The sequence below is a fragment of the Archocentrus centrarchus genome, chromosome 12 (assembly GCF_007364275.1).
Source record: "Archocentrus centrarchus isolate MPI-CPG fArcCen1 chromosome 12, fArcCen1, whole genome shotgun sequence".
In the NCBI taxonomy this organism is placed as follows: Eukaryota; Metazoa; Chordata; class Actinopteri; order Cichliformes; family Cichlidae; genus Archocentrus; species Archocentrus centrarchus.
Genome location: NC_044357.1, coordinates 7,096,325 through 7,118,217, shown reverse-complemented (window position 1 = coordinate 7,118,217; position 21,893 = coordinate 7,096,325). Strand labels below are relative to the sequence as shown.

The following is a 21,893-nucleotide window of genomic DNA, read 5'->3' as shown; positions in this document are numbered from 1 at the left end:
TCCGTGCAACCTGACACTGCACACAGCTACTAATGGCCGTTATAAAGAGTCGTTACTGTTACCATTGTTCCATACTGTTAGTACGTCTGTGAAACCTGAGAGTTCATCATTTGAAGGCTCATCCACGAACACACACATGCACGTGATGCTACAAGGATGGTATGTGACCTCTTGCCCCAGGTCCTACTGACATGAGGCTGACACTCGAAACCAGGAGTCTAGATTACTGTCAGATCACGTCTCCTGTCCCTTTCATTCACCTGAGTGTGACTTTGTTTGCTATATATACGTTAGGCTTGTTGTAGTTAGTGTTTTGGTTTTTTTATACATAAAAAATGTTCTTTTATTTGTTTGTTTATTCATTCAAATTTTAAATGTAAGGCATCACTTTAGGCTGAAATTTGTGATAAGTATTAAAAATCAGATTTTTATTCAGATTTTTAAGTAAAGTAGCGAGTCCAGCGTCATCTTTGTAAATTGCCATTTTTCCTGACAGTGTTGTGTGTGTCCCTTCTTCCAATCACTGTCTCCAGGTTGCAGTGTGAGGTGAAGCTCCAGAGACAACAGCTGTCCGACTCCCAGCATCTCCTCCAGTCACTGCGCGTGGAGCTCCAAGTTTACGAAAAAATAAAGAGCGATTCTGATAAACACGACGGTACTTCTGACGCTGAAATCAGCATGTGTTTTTTAACCCTAAACATATTAATATTAATACAAAATGCATTTTTAAAAAAAGTTTTGTCCAACATATGTAATTGGGGATAGTTGTGTGGTGTGTTTAAAAAAGATGCCTCTGCCCATAAAAGACAAAAATCATACCTGATTTAAATTTGGTCGGTGTCTCATCGTGCAGTTCTGCACAGCATCAAAGCACTCTTGTTTTGCAGTTCATGCTGGATCTCAGTTATATTTTAAAAAGAAAAACAAAGTCATGAGCCAAATCTGATGTGTGAAGATGTGTTCAGGTTGTTTTCACACATCAGATGTCCTCCCTCAGACATTTCAGGAGGTTAAAGTAGAACTCTGAGGCTCCACCTCTGGATAGTGTGAACTCTTCCACTGAAAACTGCTGTTTGGGTCACAGCTCTCATTGTGACGATGATCTTTGATATGAAACCTGGGGTCATTTTGACACAGAAGTTGATTTTGCTGCCTGCACGACTGCACAACCCAGAGTAAAATGAAAGTGGTCACAGCAGGGCTTTCGGGGAGAAGCAAGGGAAGCAGTATAGAGGTGGACAAGGAGAGGAAACCTTCCAAACTGATATCAAGTTTGGTTTTTGCATTTATGGGTTTATTTGCTGAATCTTTTGATTGCAATTCATGCAGTGAAGAAATCTACTTGTCAGAGCTGGTGGATTTGGTATTCCTGCACTACAGATACATTGTTTCCTATTGGCTGACATGATCAAAATAAAGTATCTGATGTGGAGTTAAGTTTGTAGAAATGTATCTCTGGTACCTCTGGGGTTGCACCTTCCTACTTAATCCTCTGCTCCACTTTGCTCCTGTTCTCAACCTCGACCTCTTGTTAAGTTTTTTGGAACACTAACAGGATATTTCTCTCTCCTTCATTGTGCAGAATCTAGCGAGGTGGTTCAGGAGCCGTCCCCTCTCCCTTCCTCTGGTTCTGTGGACCTGGGGGAGCTGCTGTTAGAGATCAGACACCTGAGGCTGCAGCTGGAGAGGAGCATCCAGACCAACACAGCTCTGCGGCAGAGACTGGAGGAGCAGCTGCTCAGAGGACCCGGTCGCTCTGAAACCATCAACATCAACTACCTGCTGTCCTCTCCAGGTAAACGGAAAGCACATTCCTGCATCCCAATGAGCTTTGACACATTCAGAAAGCCAATGTATGCACTGCCAGGTCACGTCATGTCACATCAGGTGTTTTATTTTATTTTTTTTCCATTCTTAGATGAAGGAGGCAGGTCGCCGGGCCGTGAAGGCTGTGATCCTCTCCATCACTCATTTCAGACTTACAGAGAACACACCAGTGTCCACCATGGTAACAAAAGCTCTTCACACTTGGCATGAAGCCGAGTAACAGATTTATATGGACGCAGATACAGACTGATAGCATTTTAACACATCTGGATCTGCTCTGCCGGATCTTTTCAGATGTGAAATATTCTCGCTCAGAGGTGGACGGTGGGTCAGTCAGCAGCGGCTCTAGTGACAGCGTTTCCGGCGCTCCCTCTCGGCTGGTGCCGGGCCACCGGATGTGGGCCAGCCGCAATGGGCGTCACATTTTGGGCTTGATAGAAGACTACAACGCGCTCCGCAAGCAGATCTCAGAGGGCCGAAAGCTGTCACGCAGTATGGACACACAACTGCAGGAGTGTCTGCACACGTTCAAACAGCAGGGCTGTGACAACAAGGTTTGGAGCTCATCGTGAGGTTTAAATAGACGTAACTCTCGGGAAGATAAAAACTCACTGTGTCTACATCTTCATAGGTGATTGAACAGCAGCATCTGAAGAGTTTGTCCAGCAGCATTAACACCATGCACCAAGTGATGGAGGAGGCTGGCCGACTGCTCAAACTGGTGTGGAGAGTGTCTTTGCCAGCTGGTAACACAGCAAGAGACAGCTACAACAACCAGCAGGTAAACACACACAAAGCACACATACTCTATCTACCCTATCCTCTTTAAACATGTGTGGACCAAATCCTTTTCCTGCTATCCTCCAAATCAGGATGAGCTGCTGAAAAATGAGATAGCCAGACTGAGGAGCAGGCTGTCGCAGCAGGAGAGGATGCTGAGCGGAGCCATCAAACGTCTGCGCACCACCAACCAGCTCAAAGAGGGAATGGAGAGAGTCATCATCGATCAATGTAGGATCATCTTGATTTATCTGTACTGTCTCTGTCTGCTCCTGTTTTGTAGAGTTGTAAATTGAATATTTATTTTGTGTATATTATTGACTCTTCTGTATAACAGTGTGTAAATGAATTGGTGTTTTACTTTTGTAATTTGTAGTGTCTCTGACCCACGGAGTGTTGAAGAAAGCCAGGGGGAATTTAGAGGTAAGCCCACATTAAAAAGTCTGTGAATGTTCTTGCCCACAGTGGTATTTTCTCCATTAGTGACTTACTCTTTTTCCTTTTGTCTCTGTGAAATATCGGTAGACAAATTACTGTACCGAGTTTGGCCTGAAAGGCCTGTCTGGAGGACCAGACGAAGGTTAGTGTGGATAGACGGGTTTGCCAACCAGAGCAACTGATGCATGAGTTGCTCTGGTTGCATGACACAAAATGATAAAATTTAAACATGCACTGAGACACGCACAGTTGTTGGGATTATCATGTAGTAAAGCCGACCACTGTGTCCCTTTAACACTGTACAAACTGCATCGGTCTTTAGGGAGATATTTGGGAATCTATCACATTGTGTCTTCATTGCTGATGCATGATGACATTGTTTTTTTTTCTTTTCCTGAGGCATCTTTAAAGGAAAAGTCTGACATTTTGGAAAATGTTTGGATGTGATCATAAAGTTGAGCGTCTAACCCTTGAAAAAAAATCAAAAACTTTCTGATTTTTAATTTAGATGATCGCCCCTTCAAGGCTGTATTCTTGTGCATCTCTCGACCACCAACAGCACAGGTCTTCTAAAAATAAATAACATGTGAATGTGACTCTCGTGGAGCCATTTAAAAAAAACAAAAACAAAAAAAAACAGTAGCCCAAGTAGATGACCTATAAGGGATGCAGTCGTGGCAGTTTTTGATTTACACTCAGGGGTGTGTTAAATGTGACGTTACAGCCAGCTTACATTTTGGTTTGCAACTATTCCTTTAACAAGATGTCAGATGCATGTGTCTGAAGCTAAGCTTGGAAAATGTACTTAAAAATTATTATTTTTTTTTTTATACCTTAAGCATTTTCTTTATCCTGCATGTCTGTGGCCAAAGCTGTAAAGTGACCATCGCAGCCTGTTTAGTGTTTGCAGGTTGTTTCACACCGTGCCCTCTGCTTTTCTTTTCAGGAAGTACCAGTCAATGGCCAGCAGTAGACGCTACACACCCTCAGCCCGAGCAGACGAACGTCCCCGTTTCTAGACGGACTGCAGAGAGGCGCTCGGAATCCTCGGAGGATCCTAACAGCGACAACTCTTTGCAATGCAGCTACTAAATGTGCCGGATAAGCGCCGACGCTGCAGCTCCCCAGTCTTCATCCTGCCTTCCTGTAAAACTGTCACCTTAACCTTAGAAATCCAAGCTTTTTCCTACCTTTATTGCACATGTTCTGCCTTTACAGTGATAAGGTACTGAAGTTGTAAATGTTCTTTAAAAGCAAGAGTATGCCTTTGTAAATAGTAATCGCTGCAATTCAGATGTTTTCTTCTATTCATTTTATATGATCCATATGACAACATGACTGTATTTTATTACTGACTTCCTGTTTTTAACTTTTTGTTTTCACCTGTCAGTTTATGTACGGGATGATTTAGATCGACTGTGTTGGAGGAATTATGTGCAAATGCAGTAAAATCTAAAGTAAAAAAAAAAAAAAAGAATTGTGTTACAAAAGTTCCTTTATTAGTATTATATATGGTTTTTTTTTTTTTTTAAGTAGAAATCACAGCGGCCACTTCAAACACGGAGGAGCACAAATAAGTTCAAGATGTGAAAGACATGAAAATGAGAATTAGAAAAGTTCTGAACATCTTTACAGGTCAGGGGTCTTCTATTACACACAGACTAAAACGATCATCTGATAAAAGTCTGATTTTTGTAAGTAGCACTTGAAACGTGTCTGGTCCTTCTGGGTTGTCAAAGTAACCTATAAAACTAGGTCACAAAACTGGACCACAGTCACTGACTGATGTTTATTGTTTACTGATAGCACCAACATCTCAACAGACTAACTTCTTCATAATGATGAAGATATCAGGCAGCTTCTTGTGTTGACCTTTTAACATCAACACTTTGGTTGCAGTCATGTAACAGTTTGTTCAGAATTCTGTATTTTTACAGTCCCAAAAGAAGTTTGGCTCCAATTATTAGACAACATCCTCACAGTAGGACCCATATTTGTGCCACTAGAAAGAAAAAAAAAAACTGCCTGTGTTTTAGATTTGCGTCTCGTAACAAAATCCACACCTATCTCTGCACGAGTCTGACAAAAGCTTGAACGAGCTGGATGAACGGCTCCTGACCCTCGTGGCTCGCCTTGGAGCCAGGCGTAGGTGGTTTGGACTGGGTGGAGGGGAGGATGCCGCTGGCAGGAGATGATGGAGAGCCCCTCCGGAAGTGGCGGGATAAGCTTGAGAGGAGAGTGCTCTGGAAGTGAAACACAATCAAATGATACATCCTATAATATGCAGAAAGCATCCTTTATAATATATAAAGCTGCTATATCTGATGAAAAGAGGAAGTCAGCCTCTTAATACTGTACAAAATGCAGTTTAATGCCAGTTCACAATTATTCTAGCTAAGTGCTGAATATAAATATTTTCCATATTTCCTGGCGTCCTATAACAATAACGAACTGATATAATTAGTATATTTGTCTTGAACTAAACTCAGGCTTGGAATCATCACATCTTTGTTCATTCTGTTCTCATGGCAAGAAATTTTAAAAACAAGAGTCAGCCTTTAAAAACACACTTTAACAGCTTTGGGCGTCTCACCAGTTCTGAGCTGAGCTCTTGCTTGAGCCTCTGTTTGTCTCGAGGGAGGATGGAGGGATCTTTGAGACACCGAACAGCCTGAGAGATCAGCACGTAGAAACAGTTCTCCATGGTGAACATCAGGAGAGACCTGAAGGGAAAAATAACCACTTAATCATTTGTAATATTTGCATTTTACAGTCCTTTCCTTAAACAGCTGTTTAATATCTAGTAATGCACGTCCTAGTAAAATACTACTCACTTCAGTGCTTGGATCTCCTCTGATGAAGCTAGTGAAGCTATGCTCAGGGAAACCGGCTCCTTCTTCTTCTCCATCTATAAACAAACAACAGAAAATATGCATGCAATAAAAACTGTAGCTGAAATGATTTTTTGATTAGACTAATTAACAGTGAACATCTACCTCGCTCAGCATGCTCAGGCAGACATTGATGGTGGCCAGCAGCGTCCCAAATGAAGGAGCCACATCGGGGTCAAAAGCCGGAGTTGTGAAGCTGAGCACAAACAGCGTCCTGTACTCAGCCAAGTCCATACACTGACATAAACACGGAGAAACAGCATTTGATTATCTTTATGTTCCTGTGTTTACAGATCTGCAGAAATGTCAGTGTGGAGTCAGGAGAATGATCCGAGCTGCCTGACCTGGTCCAGGAGTATTTGGCAGCAGTCTGGGGTGAAGTGCTGCAGAGTTGCCAGGGTTTTGCTGAGGATCTTCAGAAGACTGCACTGCACAGCCAGCAGGGCCTTCTGCTCAGCCTCCTCCCTCTCCCCTCCACCTGCTGCCTCTTTAGTCAATGTTTGAGGCGGCTGCTGTGTCCTGGGTAGGGGACCAGGGGGCAAAGCTTCGCCATTTTTAGCCTAAAAACGAAAAAAAAAAAAAATGAAGAAGAAACTTTAATCAGCCATTTATCTGAACATATAAACACCTAAAACTGGTTCACTAGATAACAATCAAAGCTCTTGGTTAACTGCTGTCATGTTTCTCAATATCAATTTATATTAAAATTAGGAAAAAAACAAACAAACTAGTTTCTGACCTGGAGGTAGTGATGAAGCATCTTTTTACTGTGGAGCAGATGGGTGCAGGTCTGGCACAGATAACACAGGTTTACCTGCAGAGAAAGATGCCAACAAAAACACTAAATTACCAAACGCTGACCTACAGCTGGAGCTGTGGTCTCCTTGTAGACGTGGGGATTTCCTTTCAACTTGCCTGAACATCTCTGAGCAGTTTGGGGAGGTGAAACTGCAACTCCTTACAGAAGCTCGAGAGCTGCAGCAGAAAACCAACTGTGTGATCGGCCTCATCCAGACAGGCCAGGCTCTGCACGGTTCGCACTGCATTCAGACACTGAGCAGGAGAGAAAGTGAAGACTGTAATTCTGTTTTAGCACATCCAGAAAAGGAACACTGCAAGCATTAGATGGACAACATACCATTTGTTTCTCCTTTTCCCCTCCCCTGAAGGTCAGTATACTTAATAAATGCACAGCTGTATTTAAGCTACACTAAAACCTTTATTGAGTTGTAGGAACTTGGGCCATTTTAAACCCTGGTTATTTACACTCACACCCACTTCATTAGCTACATAAGGTTCCTTTCTAGTACCGGGTAGGAGCCCCTTTTGCCTTCAGGACTGCCTTAATTCTTTGTGGCATAGATATAACAAGGTGCTGCAAACATCCCTCAGAGATTTTGGTCCATATTGACATGACAGCATCACACAATTGTGCAGCTTCCCTATTCTGATACTCTGAACTTCAGCAGGTCATCTTGGCCATGTTTACATGTCTAAATGTACTGAGTTGTTGCCATGTGATTGGTCGATTACATAATGGTGTTAACGAGCAGTTGAACGGGTGTACCTAATAAAGTGGCTGTGAGTGTGTCAGGCTCAAGCAGACACAGTTTAAAGGCTTCTTTGATCTAGAAAGCATTACTTGGCAACCATTTTTAACAGAGTAATTTTAAAAAGTCCCGAGTTACATTTCCTCAAATATGAATAATTATTTTCTTAGTGATACTTTTGTCTCATATATTTGGGAATAAGTCATTTTAAATTAAATACTTTACTGCAGGACAGTTTGAACATGACAACTTTGGACTTAGAAAATTTTGTTGCATGCTTTTCTACAGTTTTATAAACGAATGAATTAACCTAATAGCTGTCAAGATCATCTGATGATTTAAAAAACAAACAAACACATATTTAAGAGGGGTGGCAAGTCACACCTGTAGTATACGTTCTTGATGTACTCCAACAAAGTCCAGGGCTTCGTTGATGAAGTTGTAGCGCAGAGTCTTAAGCAGACTCTCCATTAAAGACATGCAGAGACGGTACACCCCAGGCCAGCAGGTCAAGTCCTGGGACTTCCGGGAGAAACTCTGCTTAGGGACATGTTAACATGACATATTAATGCAGCACGTCCTGCATCATTAATCCCTGCTCTTACGTGCAAGGTGGAAAAAAAAAAACAATCATTTCTTTTACCTGTGACGTGCCATTTGATGAGACCTCATATACACTCAAAAGAGGGAGGCAGATAGTCTGAGTGACTCCTGCTCCAGCAACAGCTGCAGCCCCCTTAATGAAACAAGAAGACATCCTCAACATTTGCTAACTTAAATTCTTCTCCGATTTAAAAGCATAAAATAGGCTTAAAGGATTAAAGTGTAAAGGGTGTGCTGGTGTTTACCTGAGGAGTACGGGCCAGCGTGAGCAGCAGGTGAAGTGCAGCCTCAGTAAAGTACAGGTTGCGTTTCATGCGAAGGCTCAGTTCAACGGCACTGAGCACAGAGGGGAGGAGCGGAACCTTCCTCATCACCGAGACCCAGTGCTCACCATCCTCATCAGTGCGACACAGCTCCTTCGCCAAGTGAAGCGCCAGAACACACACCTGATTTGAAAGGGGGGAAAAAAAGTGAGGAAAAAAAAAAATAGTCTAAAGTGAAATGAATTTTGAAGTTATACTGTGGTTGTTGGCACTACTGGTGTCAAATGACTTGAATCTCAAACATGTCCGGAAAGAGATAGTTGGAACCAAAACACAAGAGCACAAAACATCCTCAACTACAACCTCGCCTCGCTCACCCCGTCTCTCTGGTCCTTCTGCGGGCCACGAGGAGAGTCTGTCTCCATGCTGTCCTCATCCTCCACCGTGTCTCCCAACTGGCTCGTGTGCCGCATGTTGTCAATGAGAACCAGGGCCTCGTCTTTCACCGTCTCACATACAGAAAGCAACAACTGGGGCAGCTGGGAAATGTCTCCACCTAGATGGCAAAAACACATATCAAGTGAACTACTTCTGCAACATTTTCTCAAACGCAGGCAAAAAGAGCAAACAAAAAAATAAAAAACACACCCTCATTTCTTACCATCAAGTCCCTGAATCTGCAGCACAGAAATGAGTGCGGAGAAGATTTTGGCTTTGGTCCTCTCCATCATCTGCTGGTCAGCCTGCAAGACACTCTCCAGGATGAGGGAGAGGGGAGACAGGATGTCCGGAGCTGATGCTACCACACTGGAGACAAACGTTTATAGAAGATAAAGGGTTTAGAAGACATCTAGTGTGCAGTGTTGATCATCTATTTGTCAAAGGCATGAGCACACACCTTCTCCACTGTTTAAGGAGGATGAGAAGTAGAGTAGCCATCATTGATCCAAGACGAAGACAAGGAACAGACGTAGGTGTTGTCAACTGAAAGAGCAAGGAGGAGTAAAATGTAAATCTGTGATAATAAAAGAAATAAAAAGAAGCAGAAAAGAGAAATGAGAAGCTATAAATCAGAGGCTATGATATGGTAACTTACAGCAGCTTTAGTCCCATCTAGGACATCCATGAAAAGCATCAGCTTAGTTGAATCCTCTGCTAACTGCATCACATCAGACTGAAAACATAACATACACCCAAACATCATTTCACCAGAAAACAAGACTGAATTTTATAAGCTAGCTGAAGTCTGAAATCCTGGGAAGTGCACATATTCTTTTTTTCCTCTGGAGAGTTAGATGAGAAGAAAAGTACCACTCAACTTCACAAAGCCTGTTAGCTTAGTGTCAGGACTGCATGCAGGGGAAAGAGTGACAAGATTTGTCTTCCAATGAATTTAACACCTATCCTGGTCCTGTCGGAAATCAACATAATTTGTCCTGGAAATCTGCTTCGGACTATGAAGCACAATCCCATCAAAAAACTAAACTTGTCATTGTTACACTTCACTTTTTACAAGGATTGAAACAAACAAAGTTTCATAAACAATTAACAACTATATGCTAAGTTTTAAAGTCAAGCTAACCAGATCCTGCCTGCAAATTACTGTAATCATATAGGTGGCTTTGACTCATCTAACTCCCAGGAAGAAAGTGAATAAGCACCTTTAACGAAGGCCAACACCGACACAAAACTTCAGAGCCATGATTGTTTACTTAAACATACATGACTAGTGGAAAGAATCAGCAGCATCCGCCAGGCAGAGATCAACATCTGGGCCTCTGTGAAGTAGCAGATGCCTTCTTCCTCCATCTCCGCCACATGGCACACCAGTGACTTGACGTACTGCGACCAGTACTCATAGCGCCGTGCATTGGAGAACTTCTGAAGCCCGTCCTTTAAGGACTGTTCCAAAGAACCGCTGCAATAACACAAACATTCATCAAGATTAATTGTGTAAAATCTGAGATATCCTTGTAAATAAAGGGAAATATATTCAAACACTTATTTAATGTGAAATCACCTGACAACATAGTAGATCTCCAGCCCAATGATTTTCATGACAAACGCACAGGTCTCCAGAACGCAAGGCTGAGGACAAGTTACAATTCTTTAATTTCAAGCATCTACTGACCTTTAATCATTTTTGCAATCAGTATAACAAAGCAGCAAATACCTCTGTGGTGTCTGAAGGTGGAGTGAGGGTTCCAAAAAGAGGTGTTGTCAAATTCTCCCAAAACCGCTCTCTTTGATTTAAAAAAAAAAGAAGACAAGCCCCAGACATCATCATTAATCCTGGGTTTTAAAAACATTCACCTTCACATGTTTTTCCAGATCAAAGTAAAACTGTCTGAGAATATGTGCTTACTTGGTACGCAACACAGAGATGGCACTATCCCTACGATCCTGCCAGAGGGCCAGCAGGAAGGCCAGGGCTGCTCGGTGGAGCAGTGGGGGGCACCAATATTTCCCCTGCTGTTTGGAGTCAATCAGGTCCAACACGACATGAAGACAGCTCCACTCACCCAGCAGAAACTCCTACAAGTTTTAAAAATACATATTTTTAATGTAGATGCAGCAGTGACTAAAGTAAAACCAAAGGCACTTCCTGCATTTCATACCTTTGACCCCTCACTTCCATCTTTGACCTCCAGGTTGAGGAAAAGCTCAATGAGGCCAGGCTGGGTTTCCACAGCCACGGTGAGGAACTCGAGTATCATGACCTTGATCCTCATGTCTTCTGTTTTGCTCTGCAGCCGAGTGAGGAACGCATCACGGATGGCTGCTGCGTCGCTGCCAAGGCAAGCGTAGACCGACATGGGAGCCACCTACGGACACCACGGGTTCAAGACCAGTGTTCAGTTATGTAACAAACCCACCACCTGCATATTCAGATACTGCGTATAATGGAATTCTTACTGTGGCGAGCCTTTTGAGCAGCTGGATTGCGAGACGAGGAAGCGCTGGATCGTGTTTGTGGTAGATATACTTAGCTAGGACAACTATTAGATTATTGCCATGACCACCATGTTGTGTCAGCGCCTGCTCCAGCGGGGACACGGTGTCCGATGGTGGCTTCAGACGGATGACGTTGTTTGTGACAGAAAAGGCCAGTTTGACAGTCTGGATCAGAATCTGACCAGGACCCTCAGAGCCACAGCTGAACAGCATCAAGAAGAAAATATAACACAACTAATGTATGTCAAATAAATAAATAAATGGAAATAATGGAAGACTGAGTGCTTAGGAAAACTAAACTTAGCACAAAAAGTAAGGAAATTTGTGTATGGTTGATTATTTCTTTGTAAAAATGTAAAAATGCTTCTTGGCAATAAATGTTACACCGTTGGAAAGCCTGTTTATTTCCCCTTAAATGGTGCCACACGTGTAAAGAAAATGCATTTGTGGGTTGAACAGCAGAGTTGAGTATGTCGTCATTGGAGGCAATCTCATTGCAGAGAGACATCGAGATGAGATCCTGCACCAAGTCACAATCCCGTATCTCCAGTCTGGGACCAAACTCTACCCTCCAAGATAAGATCGCTCGACCCCACAGAGCGGGTTTAACCAGAGACTACCTCCAGAATTTGGGAGTGGAGAGGACAGAATGGCGTGCCTGCAATCTTGACCTCAACCTGACTCAACACTTCTGGGATTAGCTTGGGCATGTTGTCCATGTCAGAGTGACCAACACAAACACACTGGCTGATTTGCAACAAATGCTGGGTGAAGAATGGGATGTGTGGCTGTGTGTGGTTCTTCCACATGCTACTTGTTACATTGCCAATACAGCTTGTTTCTTCAGACTTTAACAATCTAATCCAATAAATGACACCAAACAAGAATCAATAGCAGAATGAGCTGATCGGCACTGACTGAGAAGATCTGGCAAGTTTTTCATGGGCACACCCGCCATACTCAACTCTGCTGCTCAACCCACAAAAGCATTTCCCCCAAAAATGCGGCACCATTTAAGGGGAAATAAACAGACTTTCTAACAGTATAAGATTTATTGCCAAAAAGCACTGTTACAAAGAAATAATCAACAAAACACAAATGTAATTACTTTTTGTGCTAAGTTTAGAATGAATACATGTGATTGTTTACCTGCTGGGTTGTGCAGCCAAGACCACATCTATGGTGTCCACTCCAACTCCCATTATATTGACAACTGCTTGTCCAGCTTCTGTATTTGCCAGGCTGTAGATACACAGAGACTGCAGGCTGGGAGTGCTGCATTAAGAGAGAGAGGAGTAAATAAACAACTATAAAAGTAAAATGCAAATTGCCTGTTAGTTGCAACCCTTATGAATTAATTGTCAATTTATGATTTTTTTGGTCAATAAAATACCAAACAAATAGCGGGGAAGGGGGGCTGTCAATCTAAACTATAAGGTCAGAGTTCAGACACAGACTGTTCCTTACCTGCCCTGGTCCTCTCCCTCTGGGCTCAGATTGAGAATGGCATGGATCAGCTCCAAAATAAGACAACCTGCAGCAGCACAAAGAAGCCAGTTTGTATAAATTTAATTTGTCTCAAGACAAAAAAAAGGAAGGGAAAAAAGTGCCCTCACCTATCCTCTCTCTGACTCCATAGGTGTTGTAACGCCACTTATGGTACGTGGGCAGCATCTCCTTCAAAACCAGCAGCACACAAGGGATCAGACCTTTGTTCTGAGTGCTGCCAAGCTGACCCTAAAATAAAAATACACGACACAAATTATAGCAGCAGGACGACATTTTTAAAGATCACATAACTTCTAAAAACTGTTGTTACCTTGACCAGAGTTGTAAGGAGACGAAGGAAGGCAATAGTCACAGCATACTCTCCCCTGGGCTGCTCAATCTGAACCAGCAGGTTACCATAGTTACCTGCCTTCATCCCCTCAGCACTAAAAAAAAGAAAATACAAAGTCTAATAAAACGCTGATATTTGCAGGCATGTTAAATAACATGTGGCACTCTGTTTGGCCTCTTTACCTTATGCACTGAGCCATGCTGGTCAAAGGGTTCGAAGCAAAGGGGAGGAAGCCAGTGTGGTGCAGACTGGACCACACCTTAAGATTTAAAAAAAGAAGATATGAACTGGGTGAGGAAAGCTCAAAAACACCGACTTTAAATCCCTCGTTTCACTTCATTTTCACGCCGGGAGCACTGAGCACACCCACCTTCCCTGGCATCCTTGCAGCCAGCACGGAGAGGCAGTTTACACAGGAAGCAATCACATCCACTGGGGGGTTGATGACGGATGTTAACCTGACAGATAAGACAGATTAAAACCTGATCCAAATCAAGATTATTTCTGTAAGTGCACATAAAGTTTGACACAGTCAATCTAAAGTTAACTTTACCTCTGCAGCAACATGTAAATGCGTGAAGTGAGAGGCAGCAGGCAGTCGGACACAGTCCAATCTGTGCTGATGATCTTATGGACCAGATCCAGGATGGGCTTCACACGTGCACAGTGGGCTATGACATCTGTCAAAATTAAAAAAGGCGCATAAACACAAACAAGTTATCACTCAGTGATCACAAATCAGCTGACAGAAAATGCTTCCAAATATGTGCTTCTTTATTAAATAATTATTTATGGTCTTTTGGCTGAGAAAGCTGTTTTGTGACACTACTCCAATCATTTGTGTAACAGGGTAGAAATCTTTGTGTGTGACTGTTAGGATGTATTTTTTTTCTGTAATACCTGAACTTTAAGTTGTTGAGCTAGCTTTGAGATCACTGTCCAACCACAGGGCTAAGTATAGACTATTTTATTTTAAGATGTATCCCACACTGGCAGAATCCTGCTGTCAAAAATACTCACGAGTCACCAAATCCACAGTGAAAAATCCATCCCAAACCAATACTCAATACTTAACTATATTGCCCAGCTCTTTAAGGAAAACCTTATAACCCAAAATAGAGAAAAACAGTCTTCTCTCAGATTTTGCTGTGATTATAAACAAACGACCTGTTGTGTACCTGCAGTTGAAACAACGTGGAGCAGCATCTCCACCTCACATGTGAAGAGAGTCCAGGAGCTGTAGGAATGCTCCCAGCGTACCACGTAGCCCTGATCACCTGCAATCATCACCTGCCCCAGCACTCCCTGTGGCATCCACAGGTTAGTCTGGCCTGTGCCTAATGGTTGAGAAAAGACATCAGGATTTAATCACACAAGAAAAACATGGGGAAAACTGTAATCTGTGTTCAGATCTCTCCGTAATAATAATAATTAAAAAAACTAACCGAGAGGGTAGAGGAGTTTTGGAGTTTGTCTCCTCCACAGAGTCTCATCATCATTGGAGAGGACATCGTTGGGCTTATGCTTGTAAACTTGTGTGTAGAAGGACATTTTATCCAAGAAGTTGTACACCTTTCACAAGGAAGTAAAAGTGTATCATTGAATAATTTACAGAAGGATAAGTTGCATGTGAATATGTCTGTGCAGGTGTGCCCTTTACCTTTTTAACCGTCGACTTGTTTGAAAGCAGCGCAGTTAGAAGCTGCAGCAGAGGTCCAATCTTATGAGGGAACATCCCAACTGCGCTGTCCAAGATCATTCCCAAACCCATGTTAGGTTTCTGAATTAAACGTTTGATAAACAAGATACATTAGCAACAATTATATTTTTCTGTTTAATCTAGTTTTATATTTCATAAAGCTTCTCTTCTGGGTTTTTTGTTCCCACCAATTCCCAGAAGACTTCAGCCAGACTGGGAGCAGAAAGGACCTCACAGGCAGCATCAATAAGGTGGGAGCTCTGAGTCGCCACACCGTCAGTCTGTAACATATATTGTAAGAAAGCAAATTACAGACACTTTACAAATAGGACTGTGATGATGTAGACATGTACAAGTGAGGTGCTTACCTGTAAACTTTCTTCTTCAAAAGAAGTGATCACAAATGAGAGGAGGCCATAGACGCACATCTTTGCTGTGCTTGCTGTACACTGGAGACATAAAGTTAAAAACAAAACAAAAAAAAAAACAGATGGAATTTAATGCAGTACGATAAGAATCACCAGCTTTTGAGCAAATGCTGGTAGGTATTTATACCCAGAATTGGTGGAAAATGGGCATTATTTCCCAGATTTTGAAGGAAGTCGTTATGAAACCTGAGGTTTAACACAGGTACTGATGCACAGTGATCAGTATAATGCATTTCCATTGTGGCCGGAGGTTTTCACTGCAAACATCTGATTATAGACTGGTTTAGATTTGAGCTCTTATATGATATAATTAGCTGCAGGAGAAATCCAGAGGCACCCTGAGCCTATTTAACTACTTGTGCTCATGCTGGATGGCCTTTGTTTAAAGCATGGCTTCAGACTATGTGAGAGAACATTTTATTCCCTTAAGCTGATGTTCTGTCCAAAAGGTGTGCATCAGTATGATATAATTTAAACTATTTCAGGTAACAGAGGCAGCATAGGGGATGACAGCGACAGTTCTTCTTAAACAACATGATATTTTGCAACTTTGCTTCTTATTAACTACTAAAGGTTGCGATCAATCTGAGATATCTTACATTATTCCCTGAGACTCCAAGACCTTTCAGCATGGTTGAAAGGTACTTGAAAACACCCTGCTGGAGGGCGGTGTTGCCTATCCTCCTGATCACAGGGCTGGTATCATCTGGTCTCAGTGTGTGTCTTAGCAGGACCCAGGCTAACAGAACTGGTGCGTGATGAGGGATGTCACCAAATGTCAGCAGCAGCTGATCCATTTCCTAGAAGAGCCAGCAAATATTATGAAAGATTATGAAGATTTAAAAAAATTCTCATTGTATGCTCTGTGTGATTTAATAGCAGTCTAAGTAATTCTAGCCTAAGTTATTTAACTGTTTCAGTTTATCAGATTGCATCAACTGTATGAACCAATATTATCATTGTTTACTGGCTGATGCATTCAGAGACTCAAACTGAACCTTAATGACATCAGGAGCGCTGGAGAACTGGTGCTGATCTGTACAATCCTCCAGGGCACACTTGTGCAGGAAGTCTATGTCCATTCCTTCAACCAGGATGAGTGCGCTCAGGTATCTGCAGAGACATACAGGGCATTAAAAGCTACAGAAGAAATTAAATATGAAGCAACTCTTCTGACACATCAGTAATAAATACCTATTGAATATGCATCTGTGTACGCATCCACCAGCTAGAGACCACACAACAGAACATAGATATGAGATTTGTAGTAAAAGTAAAATTCAGCATCATCCATGTCACAAATTTAAGCTCCTGGTGCACAGTTTTTGTGCTTTTTGAACTTTTACACGCCGTACGCCTCAGCACTTAGCGACCAGCAACCTGCAACCCCTGCTCTGTAACTTTATGTGGTCCGCCATTTTGTGACTAAGTTGCTGTGTAATACAATAACACCACTTACAGCTGACTGTGGAATAAATAAGGGAAGAATTTTTACAAACTGACACGCTACAACAGTGGGATCCTATTACAGTAGCATGCTCAGAGTCACTGAGCTTTGTAGAACGATCGATTCTTTCACAAATGTTTGTAAATGCAGACTGTGAGGCTCGATTTTATACAGCCACAGAATGAAAGACCTGAATCCAAAGATTAAGCTGCTTATGTCTGTATACACTATACTTATGGGTAGCACAATATTATGCTATGAAATAACTCTTCTGTAAGGACACATAATCAAATGATGATGACTTTGTGTACAGAAATACATTAATCTCATTAAATTTTTATCATACTGACCCAAAGCAGGAATCGTGTAATATGATACTATTGAACTATTGTCTTCATAATGTCACTATAATCCTTTCATGTAAGTGAAAAAGGAGCTTAGTTAAAAATATGTGGGGAAGAAATGACTCACACAAACTCAATGTCTCTTACCCGATCCGATCGACCAGTGCATCCATGCTCTTATCTACGAGGTGTCTGTTAGTCTGCCGTAAACCAAAGCCTTGTTCTTTGAACATCTTGGTGTAGCTCAGAAGATCAGATGGGTTCATCTCAAAGTAAGCGTAATACAGAAAGATGATCTCCAGCAGCAGAGACTGTTCTCTCAGACACTGCAGGAACCATCGTGACACCTGCCTCTCCGTCTGAAAAAAAAATATCGACATTATTTTGCATCCTTTATAATGCAATTTTTTTTTCCCATAGCTGCATCACAATTTAGAGCATTTTAACCTAACAAACCAAACTTGTGTCATCATCACCATGAGGTTTCCATGAGTTTCCCATGTTGGTGCCTCTGCCTTGAAGAGACTCTCAAACTGCAACTGGTAGTTGTTCACCAGGTCCTTCTCCAGCTTATTGACACAGTTACTATACTCAGCCTAAACAAATAATATTCATAACTGAGGTTATATTACACAAGCAACAAAATCCCCAAACTAATAACAATGGCCATGTTCCACAATTTCGTGACTAATACCAAGACTGGTGCATCTCACCCTGTATGGATGTCGTTCATCCTGAAAATATGTGAGCAGGAGGAGGACGCATCTAAGCAGACACATGCGCTCCTCATAGTAATAGTCAGCCATCTGCAAAAACAAATACAAAGGCTGTCATACTTACTGAACTAAAAATAGGAGGTGTAACTGTTGTGCTGAGTCAAGAAAAAGCAGATCATCTCTGTACTGACCTTAAGCAGCAGTGCCTGGCTTTGCCGGTCATCCTTGAGAACAACCTACAACAATGATTAATTTAACATGTAAATGGCCTTAATAACATTTTTTTTTACAATCTTTGAATGTTTGTTCCTCTGATGCAATGGTAAAAATCACAGATTCCCTTAAAACTATGAGTTCAGACAGATTTCACAACAGCAACAACAAAAACCATCTGTGAGAATAGACACCTTTAACGAATCGCGTGTTCCTCTGTAGTCCTCTTGTAGGTAGCACTGTAAAAGCTGCACACTCTGCTGTTCATCGAGACTCTGCAACATGAAATCATCATGAAATCCACCACAGAATAAAGGCAGCAAATCATTCTTGCTTGACATTTTTAAGTCTTACCAACAGTTTACTGATCCTAAGACCAAAGTCCTTCAGGGGCTGTGCAACATCTTTGTTCTCCTTCACTTTTTCAGCAGAGGATGAGCTGTAACAGGTGATGATTACAGTTACCCTTTTTGGTTATGAATTTAAATGTATTTGATGTGACAATAACTGTAATTATACCTGGGTGGCTTGTAGTAACTAAGTCCTTGATGGAGTCTGTCCCAGTGTCTGTCGAGCTCTGCCTCTATCTGAGCCTGTGCCCATCAAACATTAATAACAGAGAGGGGAAAAAAAAAAAAAAAAAAAAAAAAAAAAATCACTGTAATTGTTGTTTCCAAAATATTACAACTGGGTATTTTTATGCTTTTTTTTTTTTCTTTTTACTGCTGTGGTAAACAATCCAGCACACATCTGCAATAAGTGACAACAGCACATACCGGCTCTCGCAGCGCAGACCTTCCCAGCAGTATGGTCCATAATTCTCTACAGCTCCTAAAAGGGAAATGGGTATATTTTTAGCAAAGCAATAATTGGCTTTAATATGTTACAGCTTTTCTAGTTTGCTTACCCATTATAACTGGGCCTATTAACTAAATAATGGGATTGTGCACTTCTTTCCACTCCTTTTCAGATATGCAAATCAAAGCAGCAAATGTGAAACCATATTGGAGTCTCCTTTTCTTTATTTTTGCATAGTATAGTAATTTTTTGTTCTATATTTCTGAAATTACTTTCTGTATACTGTTTGCATATTTGAAAGAAATTGAACAAAGCAAAACAAATTTGCAGTAATGCCATCAACCACAACACAGACCTACTTCCCAAAACCAAACACTATTCCCCCATTTTCATTCATGACTCACTTGTTAAACCTTTTGAGGAAAAAAAGGAGGAAACTTGGTATTTGATGATGTCCATAAGATACGTTCCAGATTCAAAGTCACACAGTGATAAGAATTTATATGCAAGCATTCAAAATAACCATTATCCTTATTCTGAAGAAGCCTTTTGGATGAGAACTGAAACATGTTCAAGAAACTTAAAGAAGTCCAGTCATTCTTTTCAAGATATATTTCCAATTATGTTAGTTTGTAAATTACCTATATAATTAACTATATAAAACAATCTCTCTAATTCCTACACAGTTAATGTAATACTTAACTGTAGAACCCCGTGTAGAACTAAAGCTGAAAGTGTACAGCTTAATAACATCTTAGTCATTTATTTTAAATCTGCTTTGTACAGAGGCAAAAATAAGAAAATTGTGTCAGCGTCCATATACTTTGTGACCCGATTAGAGGTAGGTATGTTACAAAAATTTTCATTATTTCCAGTTACATATGAAAACCATGCAGATAGAAAGAGCATGGAAAAAATTACATTTTGATAGCAAAACCACACTAATTGCACAAATAAAAAGACATTGAGACAGTGGTCTCTTACAAGTACCTGGGTGTTTATCTCAATAACAAGCTGGACTGGACTACAAACACAGACGTCCTGTATAAGAAGGGCCAGAGTCGACTACACCTGCTGAGGAGACTGAGGTCCTTTGGTGTCTGCAGGACTCTGTTAAAGACCTTTTATGACACAGTGGTAGCATCTGCCCTTTTCTACGCAGTGGCCTGCTGGGGAGGGGGGTGCACCGAAAGGGACAGGAGCAGGATCGACAAACTGGTGCGGAGGTCTAGCTCTGTGTTGGGATGTTCTCTAGAGTTTGTGATGATGGTGGGTGAGAGGAGGATGTTGGCAAAGCTGACATCCATCATGAACAACCCCCATCACCCTCTGCATGAGACCGTGGGTGAACTGAGCAGCTCCTTCAGTCAGAGACTGAAACATCCTCGCTGCAGGAAGGAGCGCTTTCGCAGGTCATTCATCCCAACAGCAGTTAGACTGTACAACACATCATAATGTCTTGAGTCACTTGGACACTTTACCTCCTCTGCCATCACTTTATCCATACAGTCCAGATACATTTTATTTATTACACTCACCCATATAATGCATACCGTGTATGCTGTGTACCTTACCGGCTACAAATGCATATAATATTTTGATATCTGTATATAGTGTTTTGATGTGTGTGTATATGTAAATGTGTGTATTGACATTGATATATATATTTTATGTATATAGCGCTTATGTATATGTGTACAGTTTTTTTGCTGTTTTATTTTATTTTATTCTATTCTATTTTAGTTTTAGTTTAGTTATTTGTTCTTACTCATCCTTTTCATTTTTTCTCTGTACTGAGCTGCTGTAATGCGCAAATTTTCCCGTCGTGGAATCATTAAAGTTTTATCTTATCTTAAATAATAATAATGAAGTTACACCCGATTAACTACTCCATTAGCGTGCAGTGTTTTACCATTATAATCAATGAAAACTGTGATCTCTTACTCACAGAAAAGTTTGAATTTTTTTCTCTGACTTTAAATCAATATTTGAATGAAATTTTCAGCAAGTAGTGGCAGAAGTATGGCAAACAGAAAATGTAAGAGCTGAGAAAACAGCTTTATAACAAACAGAATAGTTTAATTTTAGCTAAACTAACTGACTTTTTTTTTTCTCATTTGTTGATTGCATTGGCCGCCACGGAATGTTGGTTTGACAACGGACATTTTCCTTAGGTTATTAAACTACTTTCTGATCAAGAAAACTTGATGAAATTTTAACAGTTTTAAGGTGAAACTTAAAATTACACGTCCATATACTTTAAATTGATGTCCATATGTGCCATTATATGGAGGTTTTTTTAAAAACAACCGTTCAATACGAAAGACTTGACAGAATGAAAAAATGTTTTCAGCCTAATTCGGATATTTATTTTCCCGTCCATACCAAAACAGTAGCGCTAGCTTCTCCAATATCACCAACTATGCAAACAGTGACCAATCCCAGCGGTTACTGAAACTAACGGAGAAACACTTTGTCTTACTGTAAACGAAGTGTCTTTAAAGAAATCACCACAGTTTTTACATTACAGTTATAACAGTTTACAGTGGTGGCGTGCTGTTGTTGACATGAGGCTGGCACACCGCGCTACTGAAAAGCCATTCAAATGTTAAGCGGCTAGCACTTGCTAAGCTAAGTAAGCGGGAGGCTAACAGCACAAAACAGAAGCTGTCAAACATACAAATCCCTGCTGCTCTGATTTAATAAACAGACGCGCTGCGTAGAAACGATACCCACTGCAAAATGCTGCAAAAACAATTAAAACAACGCAGACTTTAGCTAAAGTTAGTTGCTATGCGCTTACCTGACGCTCATCTCCGATTCCGCCATCTTCGCTTCTGCCACGTGATTGGCTGGTGCGCTGGCTCGTCAGTGACGTCGGAGACGCCTTCATTGACCTCGGAGCCTCGTTCTTCTTCGCGAAACAGCCGGAACCCTGATTCTAGCTTTACCGCCATCCTCTGGACTAAAATAAACACATTTGTGTCATATTTTGAGCAAAAATTTGAATAATCAACTTCTAAATCCCTCCCTAAATCCGTCATTCAGTATATGAAAGTTCTTCTATAACAAGTACTAATGGGTAGTTATTTTGAAACACT

General features: G+C 41.3%; 2 protein-coding genes across 2 annotated transcripts in view; one reads left to right on the top strand and one right to left on the bottom strand.

Annotated features, from left to right (window-relative positions):
• Nucleotides 1-4,480, top strand: part of cdk5rap2 (CDK5 regulatory subunit associated protein 2) — a 32,818-nt gene extending 28,338 nt beyond the window's left edge. The window contains exons 43-51 of the mRNA XM_030743070.1: nucleotides 534-655; nucleotides 1,583-1,795; nucleotides 1,919-2,008; nucleotides 2,122-2,381; nucleotides 2,459-2,608; nucleotides 2,700-2,838; nucleotides 2,984-3,030; nucleotides 3,133-3,187; nucleotides 3,992-4,480. Coding sequence (XP_030598930.1) covers nucleotides 534-655; nucleotides 1,583-1,795; nucleotides 1,919-2,008; nucleotides 2,122-2,381; nucleotides 2,459-2,608; nucleotides 2,700-2,838; nucleotides 2,984-3,030; nucleotides 3,133-3,187; nucleotides 3,992-4,137 — 1,222 coding nt within the window. The 3' untranslated portion in view covers nucleotides 4,138-4,480. The remainder of the gene's footprint in view (nucleotides 1-533; nucleotides 656-1,582; nucleotides 1,796-1,918; nucleotides 2,009-2,121; nucleotides 2,382-2,458; nucleotides 2,609-2,699; nucleotides 2,839-2,983; nucleotides 3,031-3,132; nucleotides 3,188-3,991) is intronic.
• Nucleotides 4,481-4,522: 42 nt separating this feature from the next.
• nup188 (nucleoporin 188) lies at nucleotides 4,523-21,621 on the bottom strand. Its single transcript, XM_030743072.1, has 43 exons — nucleotides 21,596-21,621; nucleotides 18,771-18,825; nucleotides 18,514-18,587; nucleotides 18,349-18,433; nucleotides 18,189-18,269; nucleotides 17,973-18,017; nucleotides 17,779-17,871; nucleotides 17,542-17,661; nucleotides 17,213-17,424; nucleotides 16,273-16,387; nucleotides 15,874-16,074; nucleotides 15,215-15,295; nucleotides 15,035-15,127; nucleotides 14,808-14,927; nucleotides 14,593-14,719; nucleotides 14,326-14,484; nucleotides 13,701-13,827; nucleotides 13,518-13,605; nucleotides 13,330-13,406; nucleotides 13,127-13,241; nucleotides 12,924-13,044; nucleotides 12,775-12,841; nucleotides 12,457-12,582; nucleotides 11,269-11,509; nucleotides 10,971-11,177; nucleotides 10,718-10,887; nucleotides 10,526-10,595; nucleotides 10,373-10,440; nucleotides 10,075-10,270; nucleotides 9,449-9,526; nucleotides 9,251-9,336; nucleotides 9,014-9,159; nucleotides 8,730-8,908; nucleotides 8,335-8,535; nucleotides 8,130-8,222; nucleotides 7,871-8,023; nucleotides 6,852-6,989; nucleotides 6,676-6,750; nucleotides 6,281-6,496; nucleotides 6,042-6,173; nucleotides 5,880-5,953; nucleotides 5,639-5,768; nucleotides 4,523-5,288 (listed from the first exon to the last, which is right to left on the bottom strand). Exons 1-43 carry the CDS (start codon nucleotides 21,619-21,621, stop codon nucleotides 5,109-5,111), a joined length of 5,241 nt encoding a protein of 1,746 aa, XP_030598932.1. The 3' UTR covers nucleotides 4,523-5,108.
• Between the last annotated feature and the right edge of the window lie 272 nt (nucleotides 21,622-21,893).